The 22,640-nt window shown below is 42.4% G+C and overlaps 1 protein-coding gene across 18 annotated transcripts in view; it reads right to left on the reverse strand.

Annotated features, from left to right (window-relative positions):
- FOXP1 (forkhead box P1) overlaps positions 1 to 22,640 on the reverse strand; it is a 391,266-nt gene that overhangs the window by 14,734 nt on the left and 353,892 nt on the right. For 17 of the 18 annotated variants that reach the window (XM_055707728.1, XM_055707722.1, XM_055707725.1 and 14 more), the window contains 5 exons: positions 16,614 to 16,697; positions 7,696 to 7,897; positions 7,510 to 7,589; positions 6,764 to 6,865; positions 1,991 to 2,112 (listed from right to left, as the gene is read on the reverse strand). In XM_055707728.1, coding sequence (XP_055563703.1) covers positions 1,991 to 2,112; positions 6,764 to 6,865; positions 7,510 to 7,589; positions 7,696 to 7,897; positions 16,614 to 16,697 — 590 coding nt within the window. The remainder of the gene's footprint in view (positions 1 to 1,990; positions 2,113 to 6,763; positions 6,866 to 7,509; positions 7,590 to 7,695; positions 7,898 to 16,613; positions 16,698 to 22,640) is intronic. The other variant, XM_055707732.1, reaches the window with a different exon arrangement.

Below are 22,640 nucleotides of genomic sequence, written 5' to 3' on the forward strand. Positions count from 1 at the left end.
AAGTTCTCTTTCATTTTTATTTTTTTTTTTAATTTAAAGAAAATATCTGAGTTTTAGGCTATGGTTATCATATTTGCCTTTACTAAATAAGGAACATCATTATCTCTCGATGTTATCTCACCATGTGTTCTACTACCCTGCGTTACTAGCAAATCTTGGCATCTCTGCTCATTTTAGCTGTGTTCAGGAGAAATTCTCCAATATTCACCATGTCTGGGAGCCAGTTACCATGTAAAGGTCCATCATGAGGAGGTTACGACCAAAAGCACCACAGGACATTTTAAATACTACTTCATGCAACTTATTCTCAAAGTCACTGGCAGCAGAGCCCCTCGCAACAGAGCAGGGGACCGCGATGAGAGAGGATTGGAGCCTTATTCTTTCCTGCCAGGCAAACAGCGAGCGGCCCCGCTGAGGGGCTGCCTGTGCCACTGCCCCAGACAGTTTGGGGTTGTGGGCACGGGGGCACGGCGGCAGGTATTGCGGCACCGCACTGAAGCGGTACGGCCCACGCAAAACAACACACTGCCCTGAAGGCCGTTTTAGGAAAAAATATTCTGCTGTGCTGCTTTGGACCCTTACTTTAGTCATCTTAAGTTTACTTAAAGGGCTGTATTTCAGGAAAATGAATGCCAAGCATCTCTGCTCGCTCTTCAGCAGGCATCTAAACATCACCGGTTCCACCAGGAGGGGAAAAAAAATTTAAAAAACCATCAAATACAAACTACATATAAAGCACCAATGCAAGAAATCTCCAGAAAGTTGTATCACTCACTGGGCATTTTTTTTTTTTTTTTCATGTGGGAACAAATCATGGTGAGAAGAGTCTTAACTGAGCCCCTCCCACAGGGACCAGCAAGGATCAGTTGTCCTGGAGAGATGGCCTTCGAGTAAAGGTCAAGTAAGATTGCTTTGGGAACCCCAGGAATATTTGTGCGTGGTTGTTGTAGACACAGGATGGCCTGTTGATTATCATCTTTACAGCTGGTCTCACTGCACTTCCAAACTTTTAAAGTTAATTCAGCACTTCTGTCTTTTAAGCACCTTACTCTGTTTCTGATTAAGAGTTGCAAAACAAAGCATACAACTGAAAGCAAAGGAAAATAGCAGATTTAAAACTTATCTGAAGACTTCCCTGGCATATATCTGTCTTCCTGACAGGTCTATAGCAGCATATCTGCACTAGTGTGGATAATTATTTTAGTCTACATTGCACTATAAACAAATGCTGTAACAAACATGTCAAAGTAGAGTCATTACTACAGGCATTTGGATTATCAGAGTAGGACACACAAAATACAAGTAACAACCAAAAATTTAGTTTCTTTAGCAGCAAAGGTGATGTCACTATTTCGTGAAATGCAAGTCTACATGAGATGGGTAAATCATGCAAAGCAAAGCAACAGCAGAAAAAAAAAATTAAAGCAAGTAAAAGCTCTTACTGTGCAACAAGCTCGCCAAAGTTTTCATCAGGGCAGTATTTTCGAGGACGGCCTCGTTGAATATGACGGCCACGTTTAAACTCTTCATCATCAACAGTCCAAAAGGACCCAAACTCATCCTCTACTCTGATAAAGCACTTATGCAGTGAGAGGTTGGTGCGAATGGCACCCTGGGACAAGAGCAGCAGCAAAGGAGATGAAGTGGAAACAAAGGGACACGGGATCGGGGACAGAACAGACATCAAATACAGGGAAAAGGAAAAAGAAAATAAAATGCAATAAGCATAAGCAAATGGTTTGTGAGGGTTAATATGCATTGCCACCTAAAAGCTACTAGCATGTGATGCAACAAACACCAAGCAAGCAGGGTCAGGGTACTGGTGGGCATACAAACAGTAGTGATGAGATGTTTGTCTTGGTTTCCCTTAACTGAAACAATGCGAAACCACCTGTGGTTGGTCTAACACCAGCTAGCAGCCAAAAGCCTCTACGTTAAACTGTAAGCATGATCCAAGCTAGGCTAAGAAGTTCAAACATGGTGGACATACCCACTGATCTTTTGTGGCCTTCGTTTTTGGAACTCTAGTTCATCCACTGTCCATACTGCCCCTTTAACGTTTTCTACTCGCACAAAACACTTGTGAAGACTAAGATTATGACGCACTGCATTCTGCAGCAAGTATAAAAGAGAAAACATTCAAAAACTTTCTATGAGAAAATGCTCATCATTGTCCAAGAACAGCAGCACAGTCAGCTTGACAGTCCTCAATTTGCAATGTTAAGCCCCTTCCCCTCCCCACACCCGCTTGCTTTCCCCGGCTCTTTACATCTTATTTTGCAAAGACAAAATAAATACGAAAGCTTAAACACAAGATTAAAAGTTTGAGTTATTCTTATCAATTATCCCCAGTGTGAATGAGAACAGCCATCACTTTAAGCATGCACATTGTATAATAAAGCACATTTCGTACAGAACACAAGAGGAACATTGCTTAGACATTTTCAAAAACAAATATACACGCTCTGCAAAGATAAACTTTTCCTCTCCTGGAAAAGAAAGCGGTTAGAAAGAACAAAAAGGATTTCATGTAAGTACAGACGGCTCAATTTAGCAAAGAGGCACTGGAGCTGGTGCTGCTGCGGTTTCCCACAGCTGGGCTAATGTGAATCAGGTGCTGAACCTCCTTCCACACCCATGGCATGGACCGGGGGCTCGGCAGCACCCCACCAACTCCTGCCTCTGCAGCTTGCTCTTATATGGAAGTTGGCTCCTATTTCTGGCAGAATACTGTACTGACTGATCTGAGCCTCTGCCAAGTGAAAACATGAGGAGGGTTCTCCGAAACAAAGTGATAATATCCCCACAGCTCATCACCCAGAGGGACCCGCACTCATGGTGTCCGATGCTCAGATGTCCTGTCTGCCGCTCAGCCCTGGGGAAGGACGAGCCCATCCAACCCCTCCGACTTGCTCGGACCTTTGCTGAAGCCAGACATAATGAGACACCTCGCTACGTCACAGCAAGCTGTTGGCTTTTCTGTCCCTGCTCCCTCTGAAACGGTGCCGAGCGCCTTGTTATTCCTCAAACGGAATGCCATGCTCTTTCCCCATTTTAGGGGTTTTCTAAGCAAATACCCTACTACAAAGCCACTCAAATTTTTACATGGAGCTTGTCCCCAGCGTTGCTGAAAGGGGCTTGGTAAACAGGGGAAAGAGAATAAGCCATTTGCTGAAAATATGCAGGCGAACAAACTCCATCATCACTGGCACCATTGATTTAGTCAATCTGGTTGACTCGTTAGCAGGCACAACGCCAGCCAAACACATGGCCTGGGTCTAGGCAACCAAGAAACTATGATTTTTTTTCCTTCCATCGTTGTTGTTGTCGTCGTCCTCTTTTTTTTTTTTTTTAATGAACATCAGGTCTGGATGGTGAAAGGGAGCTCTAATCATGAATGTCTAAATCACTGCGCAAACAAAGGGTACGCACAGTGCATTTGTCATGTAAATTAAGAGGCAGTGCTGTGTGTGCCTGGGAGGGGAAGGCTAAGAGTCTTTTGCTACTTTTCCATTTCTCTGCAATAGCTAGCGCACTCCCCACACTCCCGCCCCTGGTACAGGGGAACATTCAGGGCTCGAACTGCCCTTGCTCAGCAGATGCTTGAGTGCAAACTCGTGTCCTCTGGCTGTAGGTGTCTGATGCCGGCACTTCCACACTGATCTGCATGTGAACTGGTGGAAAAATAAACCTTGCATGTGCTTTTCCTCTCAGCAAGGCAGAAATCTAGCAGAAAGTCAACTTGTCCGTCAGGGCTGCTGCTTCCTTCTGCCCTTACTTTCCTCTGTTCTTATTTTTTAACGATTTTTTTTCCCCCTCCCACCTCTTCCAGATTTCACTACTTTTCAAATTGTTGGCAAAATCCCTGATTTTGAGGTGGAAGAAAAACATGCAGACGCCCCACACCTTACAGGCTAAAATCAGCCAGCTCAGCAACTGCTGGTGGGTGCAGCACTAGTGCAACCCGACACAGGGCTGCTGGCCCACATCTGGGTAACTCAGGCAGTTTCCTGTGAAAATGGGAACACTGTCAAGTCTGGAGCAAAATGTAAGAATAATAACACTATTTCCCCCAGTGAAAGCTGATCTTGTAGTTCATACAGCAGTTGATCAAACGCACACAGCAAAGTTCAGCAAAGGGATTCCTCCGAGTTTGTAAACACACGGTTGAGCAGAAATATTTGTGTTGTTCTTTAAACAAATTTAATGCCGCAGAAATACTTTACAGTCTGTTCTTGTTCTCTTGAAGTCAATGTGCAGTTGATGGTAAAGGCTGCTGGATACATTGAGACAGACGAGTTGAGTATTTGCAAGATGCCCATGAAGTGTTGCCCTTGCTTTCTGTTTTCCATGTGATCGTTTATTTAAGGAATTCACGGCAGAAAAAAATTGTTTTGTTTCCCCTGCCTCTGGATACTCGCTATCTAACAGTTCTATTTGAACAATACCCCAACGTTTCAGAGCCACACCTGCAGCCTGTGCCTCATGGCTGTGACTCAGTGCCAGCAAATTACTCCAAAAAATAAAAGCAAACAGACATTGCCTCTGACCTGTCAGAACCAGTTCACAGTGCTCCCCCAGCAATCAGCTTAACAGAAAAATTAGGAGCTATTATTGTAAGATTATATATTTACCTTGTTAAAAATATTTGTATGCAAGCCACTTTTGCAGAAAAATTACCCTGAACATGCTTGAATGTAGTAAATGAAAGGGTTTGTTATTTTAATAACTGCTCAGGCTCCACTGTACTGCATTTTGGGAAAGAGGTTCATTTTTTAAAGGTCTTTATTCCTGCACTCTTCTGTGATTTTGAAAGAGGGCTCAGGGAAGCCTGTCCACACCAAACCCTGACCCTAAACTTGGGGAACACTGACCCAAACGCCCCCTAAGCATTAGCTGAAGGTGAGTGCAAATCAGCACGTATATATTCTAATTATTCTGATTCTGCAATTAGCCCCTTGTGCTAGTTCTGCGCCCCGTGGGCTTCCCGTCATGTCAATCCAGAGCTGCATTTTCATCCCTGCTGTTCCTGAAGGCTGGCATAAATCTAAGCGGTCTTCAGCACGAAAACCTGCATTACTTGAAGTGGTTGCCAATTTTGCTAGTACTGGTAGAACTTGGGGTGAAGCTTTTCCAATTTTGCTAGTACTGGTAGAACTTCGGGTGAAGCTTTTCTTCCTTGTTAAGCGAAGTAGGACCTGGACACCTGCACAAGGTCAAGGTGTCCAGGAAGGGTTTCCAAACAGAACCTGCCTACCCGGGACACACCATGCCCTTCTGCAAGCCCAAGGGTCTGCAGCTCGCTCAGCCTCTCTCCTCCTCCTCCTCTGCAGAAGCACACTGTAAGTGCACGTGGCTCCTGGGACTGGATTTTCCATGATGCACAAAACTAACTCCTAGAAGTAGCCTCACAGGAGATATGGCCAGGGCTACCTACTGCCTTCTTCCACTTCCTCCTCCCCTTCCCTTCCCTGCTGGAATTAAATAGGATTTCTACTTTAGCACCCACACCTGCAGCTGCTGAAAAGTCCTACTGGAACCACTGCAGCAGCAAAAGACAGGCAGGTCTAAAAGGATCTTAAATCAGGGAAAGTTAATTTCCTTTCTGGATAGCAAGGAAGCTGCAGAGTGAAACACTGCTCATGTTTTCTAACTGCAATGAAGAATCAAAGCAGCAATCACAGAGACTTTTCCTGAACCTAAGAGCTTCTAGACCAAGGTTGAAAATGTACAAAATTGCACTGGGATCTGAATTAAAAGCAAAATATGCTACTAAAAGCCAAGCTAACTTCCAAGGACCATTTTTAGCTCTATCCTCTGAAGGAATCAATCCTAAATGCAGGCTAAGACAAGAAAAACAGAGTTGATAAAACAGCATGTATGGGACATATTCATCCTACCTCGTCATTTGAAGTTAAGTTTGAGAGCAACAAGGTTGTCTAGATTAAGAGAAGCTTAAAGTACCACAGGTGCAATTTTTACAGCAATGCAAGATCCTGTTATCTGATTCATTCATTTGTAATTGTGCTAGCTTCAGAAGCCTGTGTCACTATTATAATGCTATATATGTAAGGGAAGGAGTGGCCCCCCAAAACAGAAAATACAATAAACTCCCCAGACCTCTTATCTAATAATACCTGAGATAGTTATGGTAGGAAATTAAAGTGCCACATAACAAGTTTTTTCTGTTAAACACATTTCTTACTTGGAGCTTGCTTCTTGCATATTATGTTCAATAAGCTCCTGCTGCATGATTGAAAAAAAAAAAAAAAAAAAAAAAAGGAAGTTTATAATGGATCTGTATATGTAGTTAAGAGTTAACTGACTGAGGAAAGAAATCCACTGATCTATAGATCCTAGGAAAAAAAGTGGTAGTTGTGAATACAGTCTGCATAACTAAAAAGACAAACAGTGTATCTTCTACTGACACAATAACTTTACCTCTTCTTTTTTTTTTTTTCTAATACGTTCCAGCTGAAGGGCTTGAGTTTCACTGCTAGCAGCAACTACACAGAGGAACTCGTGGCATAATCACAGAACATAAAAGCCAATAATGGGGATTCAATTAGTGGTTTTCAAAGGCAGGAGAATTTTTCTGCCAAATATCAAATTGTTCCTGCAGATAAGGCACCCAGTGTGTGTCAAAACTGCCGATCTAAATTTTCATGTCCACATGTCGTTGCAATTTGTTATGTCATCAGCAATGTCTATTCCATACATGTCATATATCAAAGGCAAGAGGCATAGTCGGGCTAAGGCTTACCTTCCACGTCGCCGCGTTGCGTCTGAAGTAAGCAAACATTCGCGTGAACCAGTTGTAGATTTCATTTAGTGTTAGCTGTTTTTCCGGAGATTCGAGGATGGCCTTGTGAAGCAAAGCAATTGCAAGATCAGTTACGAGCACACCAGTACAAAATACACTCACAGTTTTACTTTACGAAATATAAAAAGGAAAGAAACGAAGAAAGGAAGAAAGAAAGAAGAGATTTGCAGCAAAAATTCCAAAGGAGGGTTTTCACAATATGAACTAAGATTAATGGCTGTATTTAACAGTTCAATGGCAAAATTCAAAATGGAATTATCTAATTGTTTTGAGTTTTTATTTCTGTTTCCTTACAGAAATATTAATTTATTAGTCATTCATAAAGCAGAATCAAAGAGAAATGCAAAACATTTCACTAGCTGATTAAAGCTCAGTAATTATTTAGAGCTCAGATTAATTCTAGGGATCAGAGATTACTGTAGCTTGTGATAATTGACTTGCCATCTTTAAACAGGCTCATTTTCACTGTTGTGTGAAATGAATTTCCTAATAATCACATCGTATTGTAATACTTAATCAAAAGCAATTATGTTATATATTGCAGTTCTAAAAACCCTTATAGTAAAGGTTTGAGCATTTGAGCATGCTTACATACCAAAGGTTTGAAAATCTATTTAATCCAGAGTGTGCACATATAGGGAGATATTTTTTTTTCTAATCCAAATGCATGTGTTGGCTCATCTTACCTGTCTAATTAAAGATGCATACGTAAATGGTGGTCTAACTTCTGCGTTCTTGTAAAATTCTTGGTTCTGGGCAATATCTGCTAAATAAGAGCAGTTGTTCTGTTATCATCACAGCCTGCTGCTGCCAGGCTGCAGGCAACAGCAAGCTGCCTCACCAAAGGGGCTGTGCCAGCAGAACCCCTTTACCTGAAGAAATGGGGACGTTGTATTTATCCGAGTACCGCCTCCGGATGGGTCCGACGTTGTGCATGCTCGTGGTAGTGATGACCGACGGTCCCTGCGTGACGGGAGTGATGGGCGCAGTCGGGGTGGTGGGAGTATGAGGTAAGCTCTGCGGAGACGCCTCGGATGCAGTCTTGGAAAGCGTGACGCTCGATACCAGATTCAGCTGTGGAGGGAAGAATGAGGATTTTGTTACAAACAGTGTTTCTGGCTAATTAAGGGCTACAGAGAAAATTCTTGATAACGGAGTCTTCCTCAGTTCAAAGCAGACAACACAGCCCGAGCACTTGCTTCAGCACAAAGTGGTGGTGTAACGTCCATTAGAGCCAGTAAAGGGAAATACATGTATACACTTCTGAATAGATTTGAAAAAAAGAGTAACATAGCCTGCTGCCAGAACTACAAATCATGGATTTTTATCTAAGCCTTAAAACAAGATCTCACACAGTACATAACCATTTTAATATTTTATTTTAGTTCCATTGTCTCACAATCTAAACCCCACACACCTCTTATTTCCATGCTATCATTATGCATGGCTTCTAATCAGTCTTCTTGGATATTTTACTGAAGGCATCAGGCTTAAAATAAAAGGCAAGACTTCCCTAGGAACATACCAGGGAGAAATGCAATATCTCTTCAGCATTTGGGCTTTTCTTTTCCCCTCTCTTCACCCACTTTAAAAGCAAAGCCCAGAGTAGGTTAACACTGGAATAATTTAATTAATCACACTGCATGAAATACTGCAAGCATTCAGTCCAGCAGAAGTGGCAGTAATTTTTTTTTATTTTTTTTTTTTTCTCCTAGGATGGAAGGCATCAGCATTACCTGCATGAAGCCCAGCCCCGGACAAATGGCAGCGTGCCACAGCAGCCTGTAAAACACAACTGTCTCTAGGACTGTGTATCCAACCCAGATCCAGCTCAAGTGTTTTCGATACACAATCCTATTTATATAACCAGCATCCACATTCCTCCCCAACCCTTTCTTTTTGCCCTACAACGTCCTTTGAAAGACGATGCTCTGCCTCAATAGGTCACTCCTGCTGAAGTATTTTAAACAAACAAGCTGATCTCTTAACTCCAACATCAGAAAAAGACGACCAAGAAAAAGGCTCTTTGACTACTTCCACATTTCCTTCCCTTAGGCGGTTCTGCCAATAATTCGGTGAAATCCCGACCCCATTGAAGTCAGTAGCAAAATTCCTACTGAATTTAACAGGGCCAGAATTTTACAACTTTTGTTCATGATTAAAATTCCTTTATGCTGGACATTAAACCTTTTCAGATGAAGGCAAGGCGCACTACTCAGCTATGTCCCTAAATACCTCGTGTTTATCCATAAGGCACTGTATCATTTTCCTTGTATGAAAGTAACCAGATATGAAAACTCCTATTAGCATCCCTCATATGAGGTAATAGCCACAAGTAACGTTTCATTATAAAAATACTAGGACATATCCAAAACAAAGGTAGTGGAAAATAAGGGGCTTAAATATTACAGAGAGGATACCAACACAAAAAGCGCACTGCCCACAGAAAGGGCACAGCTGAGCGACAGATAAATTGCTTTTCCCTCCTGACGGCGAGATGGAGCACGCCGAGGGAAGTCCCAGCCACAAATGCCCAGCAGAGCCCGCTGGCTGTAAAGCTGCGCCGGGAGCTCGAGCACTGCTCCAAGGAACGGACGTGCTGAGCAGCAGACCTGCAAAATCCCCTCCTTCTGCGCAGGTGCTTACAAACAACGCTTCGCCTTCCAGTGGGAAATATTTAACGCTTCATGGCAAAGCTGGAGAGTGCGAACCCAGCCAGGGCTCGTGAAAGGTGCTGAAATATGGGTATTGAGTTCCCAGAGACTCCTGCACTGGCGTGGACCAACTGCAGCCAGGAGGTGAGCACAGCATCCCAACCCACCGTGCTGGGCACTGCCGCCACGTGCTGCCCACGAGAGCCCAGTCCGTTTGTTGACTGGTGTGATTTAAGGACACTGATTAAGGACACGTATAGAGTAATGTCTCCCTGTTATCCATCTATCCATCTATTACATATGATAAAAGGACCAGTGACGATAATAATAGTACAACTGACAGGTCTCACCATGAAATTAAATCTACTGTATTTTATCTCAGTTTCTAAATGGACATTTTAACAGTCCAATAACTGCGAGCAAATATGCATCAATTTTAAGTGCCCATCTCTAGCACAGGCTCAGCAGCCGGGCCCTCCTGTTGGAAAGATCACTGCTCGTGCTTCATCATTACGGCTCCAACCACTCCATTTCAAAAGAGTCCCCTTCCTTTTTTAGTGTGTAAAAACTTAACATTTAATCTGTTTCTACTAGGGAACTGTGAGAAAGGATCCACAAAGGTCAGCATTCCCTGCTTCAAGAATTTGAATCGAGTTAAATTTCTTTAGGCTTTTCAGTGTAGGTAGCAACTAGGCATAAACACAGAAGAGGACGAGCAAAGGGGGGGGACTTTAACAGGCTTGACAAATGACACTGTGATTCACACCCACTGCTGGGCTGCCACTAATAAGCTACAGAGGAAGCAGCCAATCTCAGCTAATTACCAGATAAAATTGTATTATAAGGACTCTAATTAGGAGATGCTTATGGAGGTGATCTAATGATTAAACGCTGCATCCAAGTGACCCCACCATCAATGTGCAGTGGTGCAAGATGTCACCGGAATATTTTGTAGAAACAGTAATTTTATTTCAAGGAGGGGAGGTAGTAATATTTGTAATAATGGCTACGAGGTAAACTAATTAAAAGACAGTTCCTAAAGGAAGACTGTGGCTTTGAGCAGCTGTGGCCGTTCCAAAACAAAGTGCCAAATCTCAACAGAGGAGCTGCAGTCAAGTGGAAAATTTCTGCCTGACCTCTGCTCTCGCTATTAATTTGCAGGAAACCTAATGACACATATACATATTCCCACAAAATTGTTCTAATTGCTAATTTGCCAAAGGAGCCCAGTTTCCAAATTAAACATGACTGCAGTCTGTGAGGAAAGAGAGAACAAAAAGCTGGAACGCAGCGAGTCTGCTGCGTTTCACCTCCGACGACCATTTGCAAGCCTGAACCAACAAGTTAATGAAACACGACCTTGTCGATCGCTAGCGAAGTTTTTCCTTTTTCCGTGTTTTATTTGATGACACTCTCTTCTTGCAGCCGGGGTCCGATCCCTGCTGGTGCTGTTACCAAAACACAAGCTAGGGTAAGGGAGGAGAGGGCTGCGCTCCCTCCGCAGACCTTCGCTGCTGCTTTCTTTGTTGCATCTATAGCACGAAGGCTGAAAAGTCGGTTGTGAATTGGAGCAGAATAACAAATTATGAATGGTGTTGGTTTTGTTGCCATCTTGAATTATTAATCTGAATGGTAAACTATTAAATCTTAATATTGGCATCAATTAGAAACGTGAAAGTGGCAGTGGATGACTGTGCAGGGCAAAGATCAGGGAGGGACTGGATTGGGAGGGTTTCTTTTCCTGATGGAAACTCGACACGGTTTCTCCCTGTTTGCATTTTCTATTTAAAAACAAGTAACTATGATTAGAAAAGTTGTTCGTGTTGGTATTTTGCACACAGCCCATTTCCCACATACCGTGAGTTTTGGATGAGGCATCATTGCTGTCAGAGGGGAGGGAGCCTAAGTCACAGAGTTAGCACTTTAATGCGCAATACTCTTGTGCTTCAATAAGGCACAATGTGGGGCACTCCCCAAGTACGCTGAAGAGTACAGCTCATGCACCAAAGAGTTAAATGTCTTTATAACATTTCTACTAGGTATAGGGGGGGAGGGAGGATTTCCTCCAGCCTTAAAAAAAAAACAAACAAAAAAACCAAACCCAAAAATAAACAAACAAACCCCCCAACCACAAAAAATCCCCCAAACAATAATAATAAAAACAAACAAACAAAACCCAGAAAAAACACCAAAGCCTTTTAAGCCACTTTTAAGTCCTAAAATTCTACAAATTCAGTCACTGAGCCTTGTTGGGTGCTTTGTTCAGTTTTGGGTTTTAAGAACATATCCTCATACTGTTTTAACTTAATCCTAAATGCCATAATTGTTTCAGCGTTCAGTATCCTGCTTAGGATTTTATCATTAACTTTCCCTTTCACAAAATAGTCATGTCTTCCTATTAAAGGTGAAGACTGAGTCATTTTCTTTTTTTTCTTCAGTTATAAACAAGGCAGAGAGGTAACCCTCTCCTTCACCCCGTAAAATAGATTTCCAGTAAGTGGCTCTCCCACTAGGGCTAAGTCTGATTTCTTTTTGTGTAAACATTTTACATGACAATAGTGGCTGCAGATAAAAAAGCCTGTCAAACTCTTTTAAAAAAGAATAAAAAAGTAAAAAAAAAAATATTTCTAAGTGTCACAGTGGAGCCATACCCACTGCTGGAGGGCACTGACTTCTCTGCAAAGGATGCTGCCACTCTGGTCCCAGCCAGGGCCGAGGATTTACCCGCATCAGGTTCCTGGGACTGAAACACTCTGGAGCAGAGGCTCCTTATCTTGACACCGAGGGTGGGACAAAGCTAACGCTGGGCCTAAAACTTTGTTAAATGCTGTGTCTTCCTCTCCTGTTTCAGCCTGGACGCATTAGTGTATTAGATGCAGAGCCTGGCAGGCAGCGATCACTTAGCAGGTGTTGTTATTGGCAGGAATACTAAGGAAACCGAAGCTGAGGAGTGAGACTTAATGAAAACCAGTATATAAAAACAGCTTTTGTTGTGCTTGAGAATCTCTCTTTATTGCTGCATATCGTTATTTTTTCAAACTATAAAGTATGGCTACAGCAGCTAAAATGCTCAGTCATTACCTCAACAGTTAAAAGACTGGGGTTTTTTTTTAATGCTTTGTTATTACAGTTGCTAAAAACAGTATTTCAAAACAATCATAACTGCTATGGTTAGGGTAAAAAAATACATTAAAGAAGGGATATCTAACAGTGCATTTTATTTAAAGTGCCAAAAGTGACTTTAAAAAGTTTTCTGTCTATTTTAAAAAGATGGCTATAGCATCTAGTATGCAGAATTACTTGTTGGTTGATGCTTTTTCCTTTGCCTCCCCTTCCTATGAACTTCAACATAAGTTAATCCCCAAAAAGAAAGCACATTTCCATTTCAACCTATTATGCTGATGACTACCACCAATGGAAACAGCATGTAGGAGAAGGTATCTTAATAGCAAAACCAGAATGACAATTCTTGAGAAATTATTGTTCCGACTTATGTATTGTGGGGTTGTTTTTGTTTCACATGTTTTTTTTACCTTGAAAAAAATTCACCTTACAAAAATGTCACAGCATATTCCCTCACAGATAGCTTTGTTCTCACTTGATTCAAGCCCTTTAGTCTCATCAAAACAATACACACAGCACCAATAGGAACAACTTTGCCTTCTCCAAAGTGCTAAGCTGTGAAATACTTCCATTTTCTTCTGAAGTGCTGCACTGTTGGGCATCTTAATTATGAAGTTGGACATTTTTAAACATAGCACTGAACACTGCCCCAGCTCCTAATGTGCTCTTGCTCTCCCTCCCCAGTCCCCTCCTGTCTGCCCAGCACCTCCTCAGGAGCAGGGCAAGAGCTGCCCATGCCATACCCCGGACATCACAACCTCCCTCTGTACATAACCATCCACCAACGACTTAGGCCATCCACTACTACACCACCCAAGAACGTACTTAAATCTCATCGGCTTTAACAGGACTAAAAAGCTTTACTGGACAGATTTCTTGGTGGACTGGTGTAGTGAAATGCACTACATCACCCTTCCCTGGGTCAAAATTACTGCAAGGAGCTAAAGGCACCCAAAGGTGGGGATGTGACAGGTGGACATGGCTAGACTGGACAAGAAACCCTTCCCCAAAGCTGGGCAAGTTTGGAATTGATGCACAACCACCAACGACATGGCTGTGGTCCAACTGGTCCAAAACCACCCACTCAGCTTCTGCCTGAAGCCCAAAAGGCAACAACGCTACCAGTGGCCAGCGTGGATTACAAATGGCATGTGGTTATTAACACAGATGCTCAGTCACCAATTTTACCTGCCAGTAACAAAATAGTTTAAAAATAAGCATTAAGATCCTTTAAGCAGAATAAAAAAATTTCCTCAGTCATGAACAGGCTGTAATTTTAAATCCCAGTTCATTGCTATGTTTGGATTCGCAGCTGCTCTTTCCTTTAAAATCACCAATGTACCGTAATATATTAATTCTAACATACACCTTGCATTACTTATGTTGGCAAAAAAAAATTAATTACTGGATGTAAAGAATACTTTGCACTGCAATAATGGTCATCAGATCTTTTTACCAAAGCCCTATCCCACTGAGTTAAAAGGACCAGGGTCTAGCACAGTCAATGCAATGCCGGTGTATTTTTTTTCACTAGGAAAGCACAATTTATGCAAAACACTATACTTCTACATTTTATAATTAATTTTCAAATGCTTCACCTATACATATTTTAATAATTTTTGATTTATCAGATGGTATCTATAATAAATTTTTCTATATTTCAATAAATGAAAAGAAGGCAGTTTCAATCCAACAACAGAGTGCCACACAATATAGGCCTGTCAGGCACCAATTTTTACTTCTAACATGTAAGTTAAAGGATAAGGAATTTATAATGCTGCCTGTGAACGAAACCACTTTTCATACACAAATGTGATCTTTTTTTTTCCAAAGGGTAATACAACAGTACATTTACATAAACTAATCCAAACAATCTATGTATTTGACAATGGCAAACCTCACACAGACTGCCTATTGTTGGTTTACATCTTGGAGTTCTTTATGTTGGCTTGTAACACTGCTCTAGCTGTCAAAGGTTTGACTTGGACTCTAAATAAATGGTTATAGAAGTGCTGTGCAGCGATATTGGACTTCTTTGCAAAAGAAAACCTGCTGTGTATGAATTCAAAAGCTATTAATTTTTCAGTCAAAAATATTCATGCCTATTTCTTTTAATAAAGAAACACTGTGCTGAGCAACTGAGAGATAATGTTGACTAGTGGTACAGAATTTTCAATAGAGCAGTTAAAAATAAATTTAGTAGGAGGTCCCCAACAAAGCTATAATTTTCCAGAATGTAAAACATTTTTAATACTAATCAAGACAGCCCTTTTCCCCCTGCGTTCACTTTTTTTCCACTGCTTTTCCCTGTTTATTAGCTGTTAACACTAATCTTCATGGCGACACCGCCTGGTATCTCCGTAGCCTACAACACCCGCGAAAGCTTCCTGCCCTCCGCGGCTGAGCATCGATCATGAGCTGCCTTGCCAAACGCTGCTCGCCTTCTTATGATTTCCTCCCTTTAGTTTTTAATCCTTCCTCCTGAGGGGCACTGCTGTTATGAAAGGCCTCAAGGCAGAGCGCTTTGAGACTCCCAGATTATTCCGCTGTTTTAATTTTTAATCCAGTAAGAGCTATAGAAACCAAACCTCCCCCCCCATTCTGTTGGGTCTACATACTTTGCCAACAATGCGCTGAAGCATTTGCATTCAGGCTGAGATGGATGTGAGGAACTAGAAGAATGCTATTTTTATAGACACTGTAAGTAGTTTCTAGTCTAGAGGGCTGGTATCCACTGGATCAAGCGATTTTAGGCATCTCAACAGCTTAAATGGAAGGGTTTATACCTACCCCTCAACTCTCTCCAAGAAGGCACCAAATTTTCCTGTTGACTTTGACATCTGCTCCAGTGTTGCTGAATAGCCTGCAATTTTCTGTCTAGTAGCCTCCCTATGCACTTCTGCAGCCATTTATTTCCAACTACATGGAAACTGAGAAATTCTTTTCTAGTAAAAATGTGTGCGTGAAGTGTTTAATGATTTTATGTTCTCTATCTCTGTAATGTGTTCTGTTTCAGACATTAATTTTGTCTACCAACTGCATCTTGGCAGGCTACCATATTTGCTAGGTTAATAGTCTGACTCCTTTTTATTTCTATCACCATAAATCACACATATATGGGTGTGTGTTTGCTTTATTTATAGAAAAAAAATCAGTCAAAACAGATAAACCAATACTTTGTCATTATGCTGCATCATTGCATATTGATTAAAATTGCTAGTACTAACTATAGATTGTCAACGCTCAATTAATTTTCACACAATGACTCAAAGCAAAATCAAATAAAGCCAGTGTACCTTTAAATCTTACAAATCTTAAAATCAAGCAGCAAAGCACTCTCTCCATTTTGAATAATCATTGGAAGCTCTGAGGAACATTTTCAGCATTAAGAGGTTGGGAGAAAACAACAGCTGAAGAAGAGTCATTTTGGTCAGGGAATGAGATGGTGGATTTGCCTGGGTCTGGGGACACCCAGGAGTTCTCCTGGGCTGTAAAGCCACTTGCTTCCCTCACAACCCCTTTTTTAAAGGGCAATCTGGGGCAGAGAAGGTTTCTCTTCTCAGGTTCAACAGTATAAAACCTGATACTGGGTAGCCGTGATTACCATCGAAAAGTTCAACTAGAGTCTCTTCTACTGTAAATGTCTGTCAGATAGGGAGAAAGCAAAATAAATATAATAAAAATAATTTAATTGCATCTCCCTCCTAACACTTCCTTAGATTTCACGCAAGTCAGACTGATGCAAAGTGACTTACAGGCCAGTATGTGAGGCCAGCAAAAGGCCCAATGCATCAGCTTTACAGCAAAACTCCCCGAAGAGATGGGGATGACGAAACCTGGGTGCCCGTGGCAGCGCCTCCTGCAAAGCAGCACTTTGCATCTCCCCAGCGCAACCGGCTCTGAAGCGGCTCACGCTTTGCATCACGCGCTCCGGTGGGGAACAGGAAAGAAGTTTGTTGTGAGGTGGTTTGTTGTTTGGGTTTTTTTTGCTTTCAGCACAGTTTGGTACTTACGGGCTGAGGGGTGGCTTTTGGTTCAGTTGACTTCACATGCAGGTGCGTCATCATGGCTTGCAGACGTTCTTTATCTTTTGCAAGCTGAAAGGGAAGAAAAAAAACAATCCTCTGTTACTTGCAAGAATAAAATCCATCCTCTGTTTATTCCTAATTAAACAGCTGGCACCGAGGCATGAGACAGAAGAGTTTTATTGCTGAGTAGTTTGGAAATTGTATATGGTCTATCCGTGAGGTAAGCTAACGCATGGTGCTGGGTGTCACTATTTCCCAAAGCAAAATGCATTAGCCCTCGAGTGAGAAGAGCTAGACCTGCTGGCACCAAGAGCTTCACTCCAGCCCTGACAGCTAAAAGACAACAGTGAATCATGTTTATTAACCAGCCCCACTCCATCTCAGGAGGAACAGCAGAAAGCAAGCAAGGCAGCAGCTCCGAGATGCATTTGCCTCCTTTCACACCAGAAAACAAGCAGCACAAATGGATGGTGGCTTTTACGTCACGTACAGGCTTTGTGGCATGTGCAGTGAGCACAGAGACAGCAGTGGTTAAACCACACAAGGCAACTCCACGGGGCACAGCAGGCAGCCTCGGCTCTAGCAAGCACCTTGTCTTTACTTGAGAAGGTGGCACAGCCCCTTGGCGGGTCACCCTGGGAACCCAAGCAGGGGCACCCTGAGCATGGGGCAGGAGCAGCAGTGTGAGTTGCCAGCATGCCTTTGGCGTAAGCCTGAGGGCTGCAGGTTGGGAAAGACTAACAGCATCAGGAACCACCCCAGAGCACTCATCTCAGGGCACCCAATGCCACAGGACCGATGGTTTCACCCTTTCTCATCGGTCATGTCATGCCCAAGAGTTGGGGTGGACATCCTGCTCTGATTGTCTCTTGCATCTTTTGGTTGATATCTGTACCAGGCCACAGCTGGTGTCTCAGGATCACAGCCTATGTACACGTCCTTAGCCAGGATGGCTTCCCAATGCATGTCAATGTACTGGGCAGACACCAAATCTCATTATTTTTGAAAACAAGACATTTTTTTGTATGTGTGAATAGGACTTTTTCCAGCTGCTTTAAAAAAAAATACAGTGGAAAGATGTTAAGAAATAACACTAACGAAAAAAGGGGTTTATTAACCTACATGCCCAACATAAAGGTTCCTGTTTCCAGCAGGACTTGGATCAGGTTCTTACAAATGACAATTTTTGCAGAGCTTTAGACAAGCCAGATTCCTAGTGCCAAGAGGAGAATCGTGCTTGCATTCCAGCAAAGGTTTAAACAACCTACCCACCTTATCACCGTCATCTGTTTGTAGCAGTAAAGTTGGGCTAAGTGTATATAAAAGGAGACTTGGTCATAAATCCCCATTCATAACCTTACAGTCAAGGTTGTCTTGCTCTTTGCAAGGCGAGGGGTTTCTGACCATGCCAGAAAGGCATCACGATGGGATAAAACTTGGCACGCAGGTTTCCAAGACAGGAATTAAATAAAGGAAAAAATAGTGTCACCACAGCGTGCTCTAGAAGTGCAAAAGCAAAATCACTGGGCTTTTCAAACAGCTGCTCTTTTCTTGGTCAAAAACCTCAGTGACAAGAGAGAAAACCTGACACCTACAGCAGATCATCTGCAACCTCATCACTGGATCTGTGCTGGACTTCACAGAAGAGCCAAAGGGCAGCGACCAGCTCTTATCATAGCGCTGCAGCAGAAACTTCTCCCTCTGAGAGTCCTCTGAGGACCTTTACAGAGAAAGGCGAGGTCTCACCCTCAGCCACCGTGCTTCACACGAAACAATTTTAAACTGAGAAATAGTTGTACTCTCAGTGCAGCTGTGTTGTGCAATCTCTCATTCGTAGCAGTCACTCACTGGGCGCACAAGCTGCTTGGCGGGGTCATCCGTGCATTAAATTTTGGTCTGCAGGCTACTGCAGAAGAACAACATCTGTTAGCCAAAATAAATAAAAGGCAGGCACCTGAAGGCTTCCTGCCTGCACCAGCGCGGCAGCAGGAGGCAAAGGCACCCGGGCAGCACGGGGCACACCCTGCGGTGCTTCCTCCGGGCCCCCCTGGTGAAAGGGAGCGGTGCACCTCCCTCCGAACGGCCGGGGTCTGTGTTTGTAGTGTTTTCACTCGTCATCTTAGCAATGCTTTTAACGCCGTTTCTGGTGGATGGAGGTTGTTAAAGATCCTCTCGACATTTCAGGCAGACACACGCTAGCATTTTGTCATAGTCTAGGAATTCAAACACTCACCCAGTTAGGCAGGAGTTTAAATTATGAAAAATAGAGGTCTCTCAGTTTCAAAGCACTGAAGAGAAGTAAAAAAATTTGAAGAATTTCTTTAAACTGTTTTTCCCTTAGGTCAGGAAGCAGTAGTGATACAAAACTAGAATGTCACTAGTAGCCCCTCTGGTCATTGGGGTCATAGAAAAGAAGCCATGAGGGCTCACTTGGCCACCGATGGGAGCCAATTCTCACTGGTGGCACTTTCTGGAGTGCAGATGGCCCAGAAATGGGGATTATTACCAGACACACAGGAAAATGCTCTTGATCTACTAATAGCTTTCTTGGGCAAGGACTGTTCTGCCATGTGCAAAAGGATCTGCTCTGTACGGGGGCCTGAGGACTATATTAATACAGTCCCCATCTGAAGCCTCGTTCTTTTTCCCTCTGCCCATTTGGAAAGCTCTGCATGGTGGGAGTTTTCAGATAGCCACCCAGTTCTTCATGAGAAGTCTGATTTTTTGAGGTTTCCTTCATCTCTGTGGGGTACAACCATGATGTAGGTGCCTAACTGTGGTTCAACAGAAAACACATCCGGAGCAAGGTACGTGCTTTGCAAACTTGATACACCAAGACATATGCTTTGCTTACCCCAGTGAGGTTAAATCCTAAAGCTACACAGGCAGAAAAAGCAGGAGAGGGAAGGCACAAAAAGCACAGGCCAGAAGGGGCTCAAGACAAAAGGACAGCACAGGATTCTGGTGACCAAGGAGCATTAGGCACAGATGATGGAGAAATCACACAGGAGGAAAATCAGACAGAAAATAATGGCAAGGAGCAGGAATGTGAAAATGGAAACCCAGTGAGGACACTCAAGAGGAACAACGCCGCCACATCAACAGGAAAGGGAGATCACTTCAGCAGCAGTATTTTGGACAGACCAAGGACAAAGGAGAAGGAAGCCAGTCATGGGCAATGCAATGGACAACCAAGACATAGCCTCTTCCCTCCCATTCCGTGCCTAGCTAGGCTGCACACTAGAAGGGTTTAGGACCCACTTTCCATGAGTGTCAATGGACGCTTTAGGAAAACAGGTCCAAGCAGTATTTTCGCTATGCAGAAAATGGCCAGCTGTCTCCATTTTCTCCCATTAGGAGATACTTTTTTAAACTTATCATAGCTTTGTTTCTGCCCTGAAGTGTTTTTCCACTCAAAGGTGGTGCTGCAAAATGGATGTCCTATTCCAGCTCAGAACTAGCTAAGGAGAAGGACATGTTCTTGTGTTTGTGTTTTACCCAGCAGCCCAATTCTCACTATAATGGCAACAAATGATCATGTCAAGATGGTTTAAACAGAATGAAATATGAGATCTCTACCTTGTCCATGATATTTTAAGTATGTTTGTGATGGAAATGCTGAGATCAAAGCTTCACAAAGGGGCATTTGCAATCAAATGCAAGACAGATCTGACCTGTTTTTTTCAAAAAGCTAATTTAAAAATTACTTTTTTTAAAAGACATTACACTTATCTCTGTCTACAACACTGATAAAACTATGGTGCGTAAAATAAGTAAGACCTTAAAGAAAAAAAGAAGGCTTACATTTGGGTCCATCACACTCAAAACCTGAAGTGCATCCCTCAGGTGGAATGAATTTGTTAAATTCTATCCCTGTCTTGATGGGGCGGTACATGCATGGAAAGGTACATTTAGGCATTTGGATCTTGCCATGGTGTGGGACCCTGAACAGCATGTGACACAATGGAAGGCAAAGCTCCACATCAGTGCTGAGCACCATGGGTCAAGTGGGAAAGGCTATGGGTCCTTCTTCTACCTACCTAGCTCACAAAACTCAAAACAGTTGGCCCCAGGGCTTGTTGTCACCACTCTCCTGTTAATTGCTCCCCTGCGCAAGCATCAGGTCAATGGTCTCAGTCCAACTGCTATTGCTACAACGCGTTGGGTGCTGCAGACCTTGTCATTGAAAACCCTGCTACTGGGCCAGACTTCTTGTTTTATTATGATTTTGTGCCAAAATAGGTCACAGCCAGACAAACCAGGTAATGCAGGATAAATCCTCATACATATTTAGGCAGATTATTTTTTTTTTCAAGTATCAGAGGACTGACACACAGGATGAAAAAAGAGTGAGAAGAAGGGAGTTACAGGTACATTTCACAAGCAGGACCCACCCTCCTCCTCCACCTATCCTTGCTGGCCAATGCACAGGTGGTCTCACTCTGTTATCAACGTCCCTGTCTAAATTAAGCCTCCAGTTCATCCTACCTACTGCACTAATATGATTGTTAAAAACAAACCCCGAACTTTTTGGCCCTCACACCGCTCTGCAATTACGTTCTTGTCTTGGGGACCATATGCTGCCTTCCCATGCAATGAGGTAAGCTAAGCTAAGAGGTATTCCCCAGCACTAAACTGGTGTGAAGCTGGAACTATCAGTCACTTCTAACAATTAGTAGAACACATGGCTGATAAATCTTTCATAAATATTGTCAAGGGCTTATGGAGAAGTGGCAACCAAGTATCATCCCAGTCCTGTCTAGTTGTCAACACAGGGCATCCTCCTGCAGTTGCAGGCACAGCCACTCCCATCGACTGCTGGAGAGAAGGATTAATGCTTTTCAGGCTGACTGTAACTGAAGAATCTAGATTTACCTTCAACCTGAATATTACTGCAGCTTGGTAAAAGATTATCTCGTATCTCAGTTTACAAGGAAGAGTGCAGATTTTTTTTTCTCTAATTCCCAAGAAACTTGTTAAAATAACAGACACTTTCTCATAACACTTTCCGCAAGACACTGACATTTTATGACTGATAGTTTGATTTTTATAAAACTTGTATTAAAATAGTTTGTATTGCTTCAGCTAATAGTGAAAGAGTGTCATGACCAGTGTGTTCCTGAAAGTAAAATTTAGGGAATATCTATGAAAGAAAAAGGGTAATTTGTAAGATAAGAAGATAAAAGGCATTTTTTTAAAATGCTTATCTTGAAAAGTAACAACAAGAAGTTTAAGTGTGTTTTTGCTGATTTTTCTCTCCAACTATTTGAAGCTATAAATGACTTAACTCAGTAAAATTCCAAATGTAATTATCTTCTGTACTTAGCCCAAGGCTTTCCATATATCTCTACGCTGCTGTCTTGCATACAAAATAGGTTTTTCAATAGCTGGTAACTATATAATGTACAACATTGTTTTAATTTCCCCTTCTTTGCTAACCTCTTGCCTACACACAGACAGACTGTCAAAGCTGCCCAGCCACAGCAGTGAGGTGCAGGGAGACAGAAAGGACTCAAAAGCATTTGGAAAGGCAGTTACACAAACAGGTCATACCTTTGCATCACATTCAATATATTCCAATTTACCCCCTTTTGGCACAAAGAAAAAATATTTGCTACAAATGGCAAAATAATAATAATACTAATAACAACAACAACAACAACAACAATAATAATAATAATACATGGAGAGTATTAGTATATGAGAGACCACCAAACAAGCCAGGTCATGCAGCGTTTTGAAATAAACATCAACCATTTCCCCTGTGTATCAACAACTCTAAACGAAGGGGACCACATTCCGCTCACCCCCCTCCACCCCCCCCCGGTGACTATAGAAAGCATTAGATACATACTGATGGATTTCCAATCAGTCAGCCTGTTTAAGTTTCCTATTTCTTTTCAAGTTACGGTTTAGAAAAGAGGAAATGAAGCTGCAGTTTCTTTTGACGGTTTTTAAAACTACTACAAGAAGGTTTTGAAAGCTGGTTTTCAATCATAGGGGAAAAAGCAG

This window comes from Falco cherrug, chromosome 4, assembly GCF_023634085.1.
Source record: "Falco cherrug isolate bFalChe1 chromosome 4, bFalChe1.pri, whole genome shotgun sequence".
Classification (NCBI taxonomy): Eukaryota; Metazoa; Chordata; class Aves; order Falconiformes; family Falconidae; genus Falco; species Falco cherrug.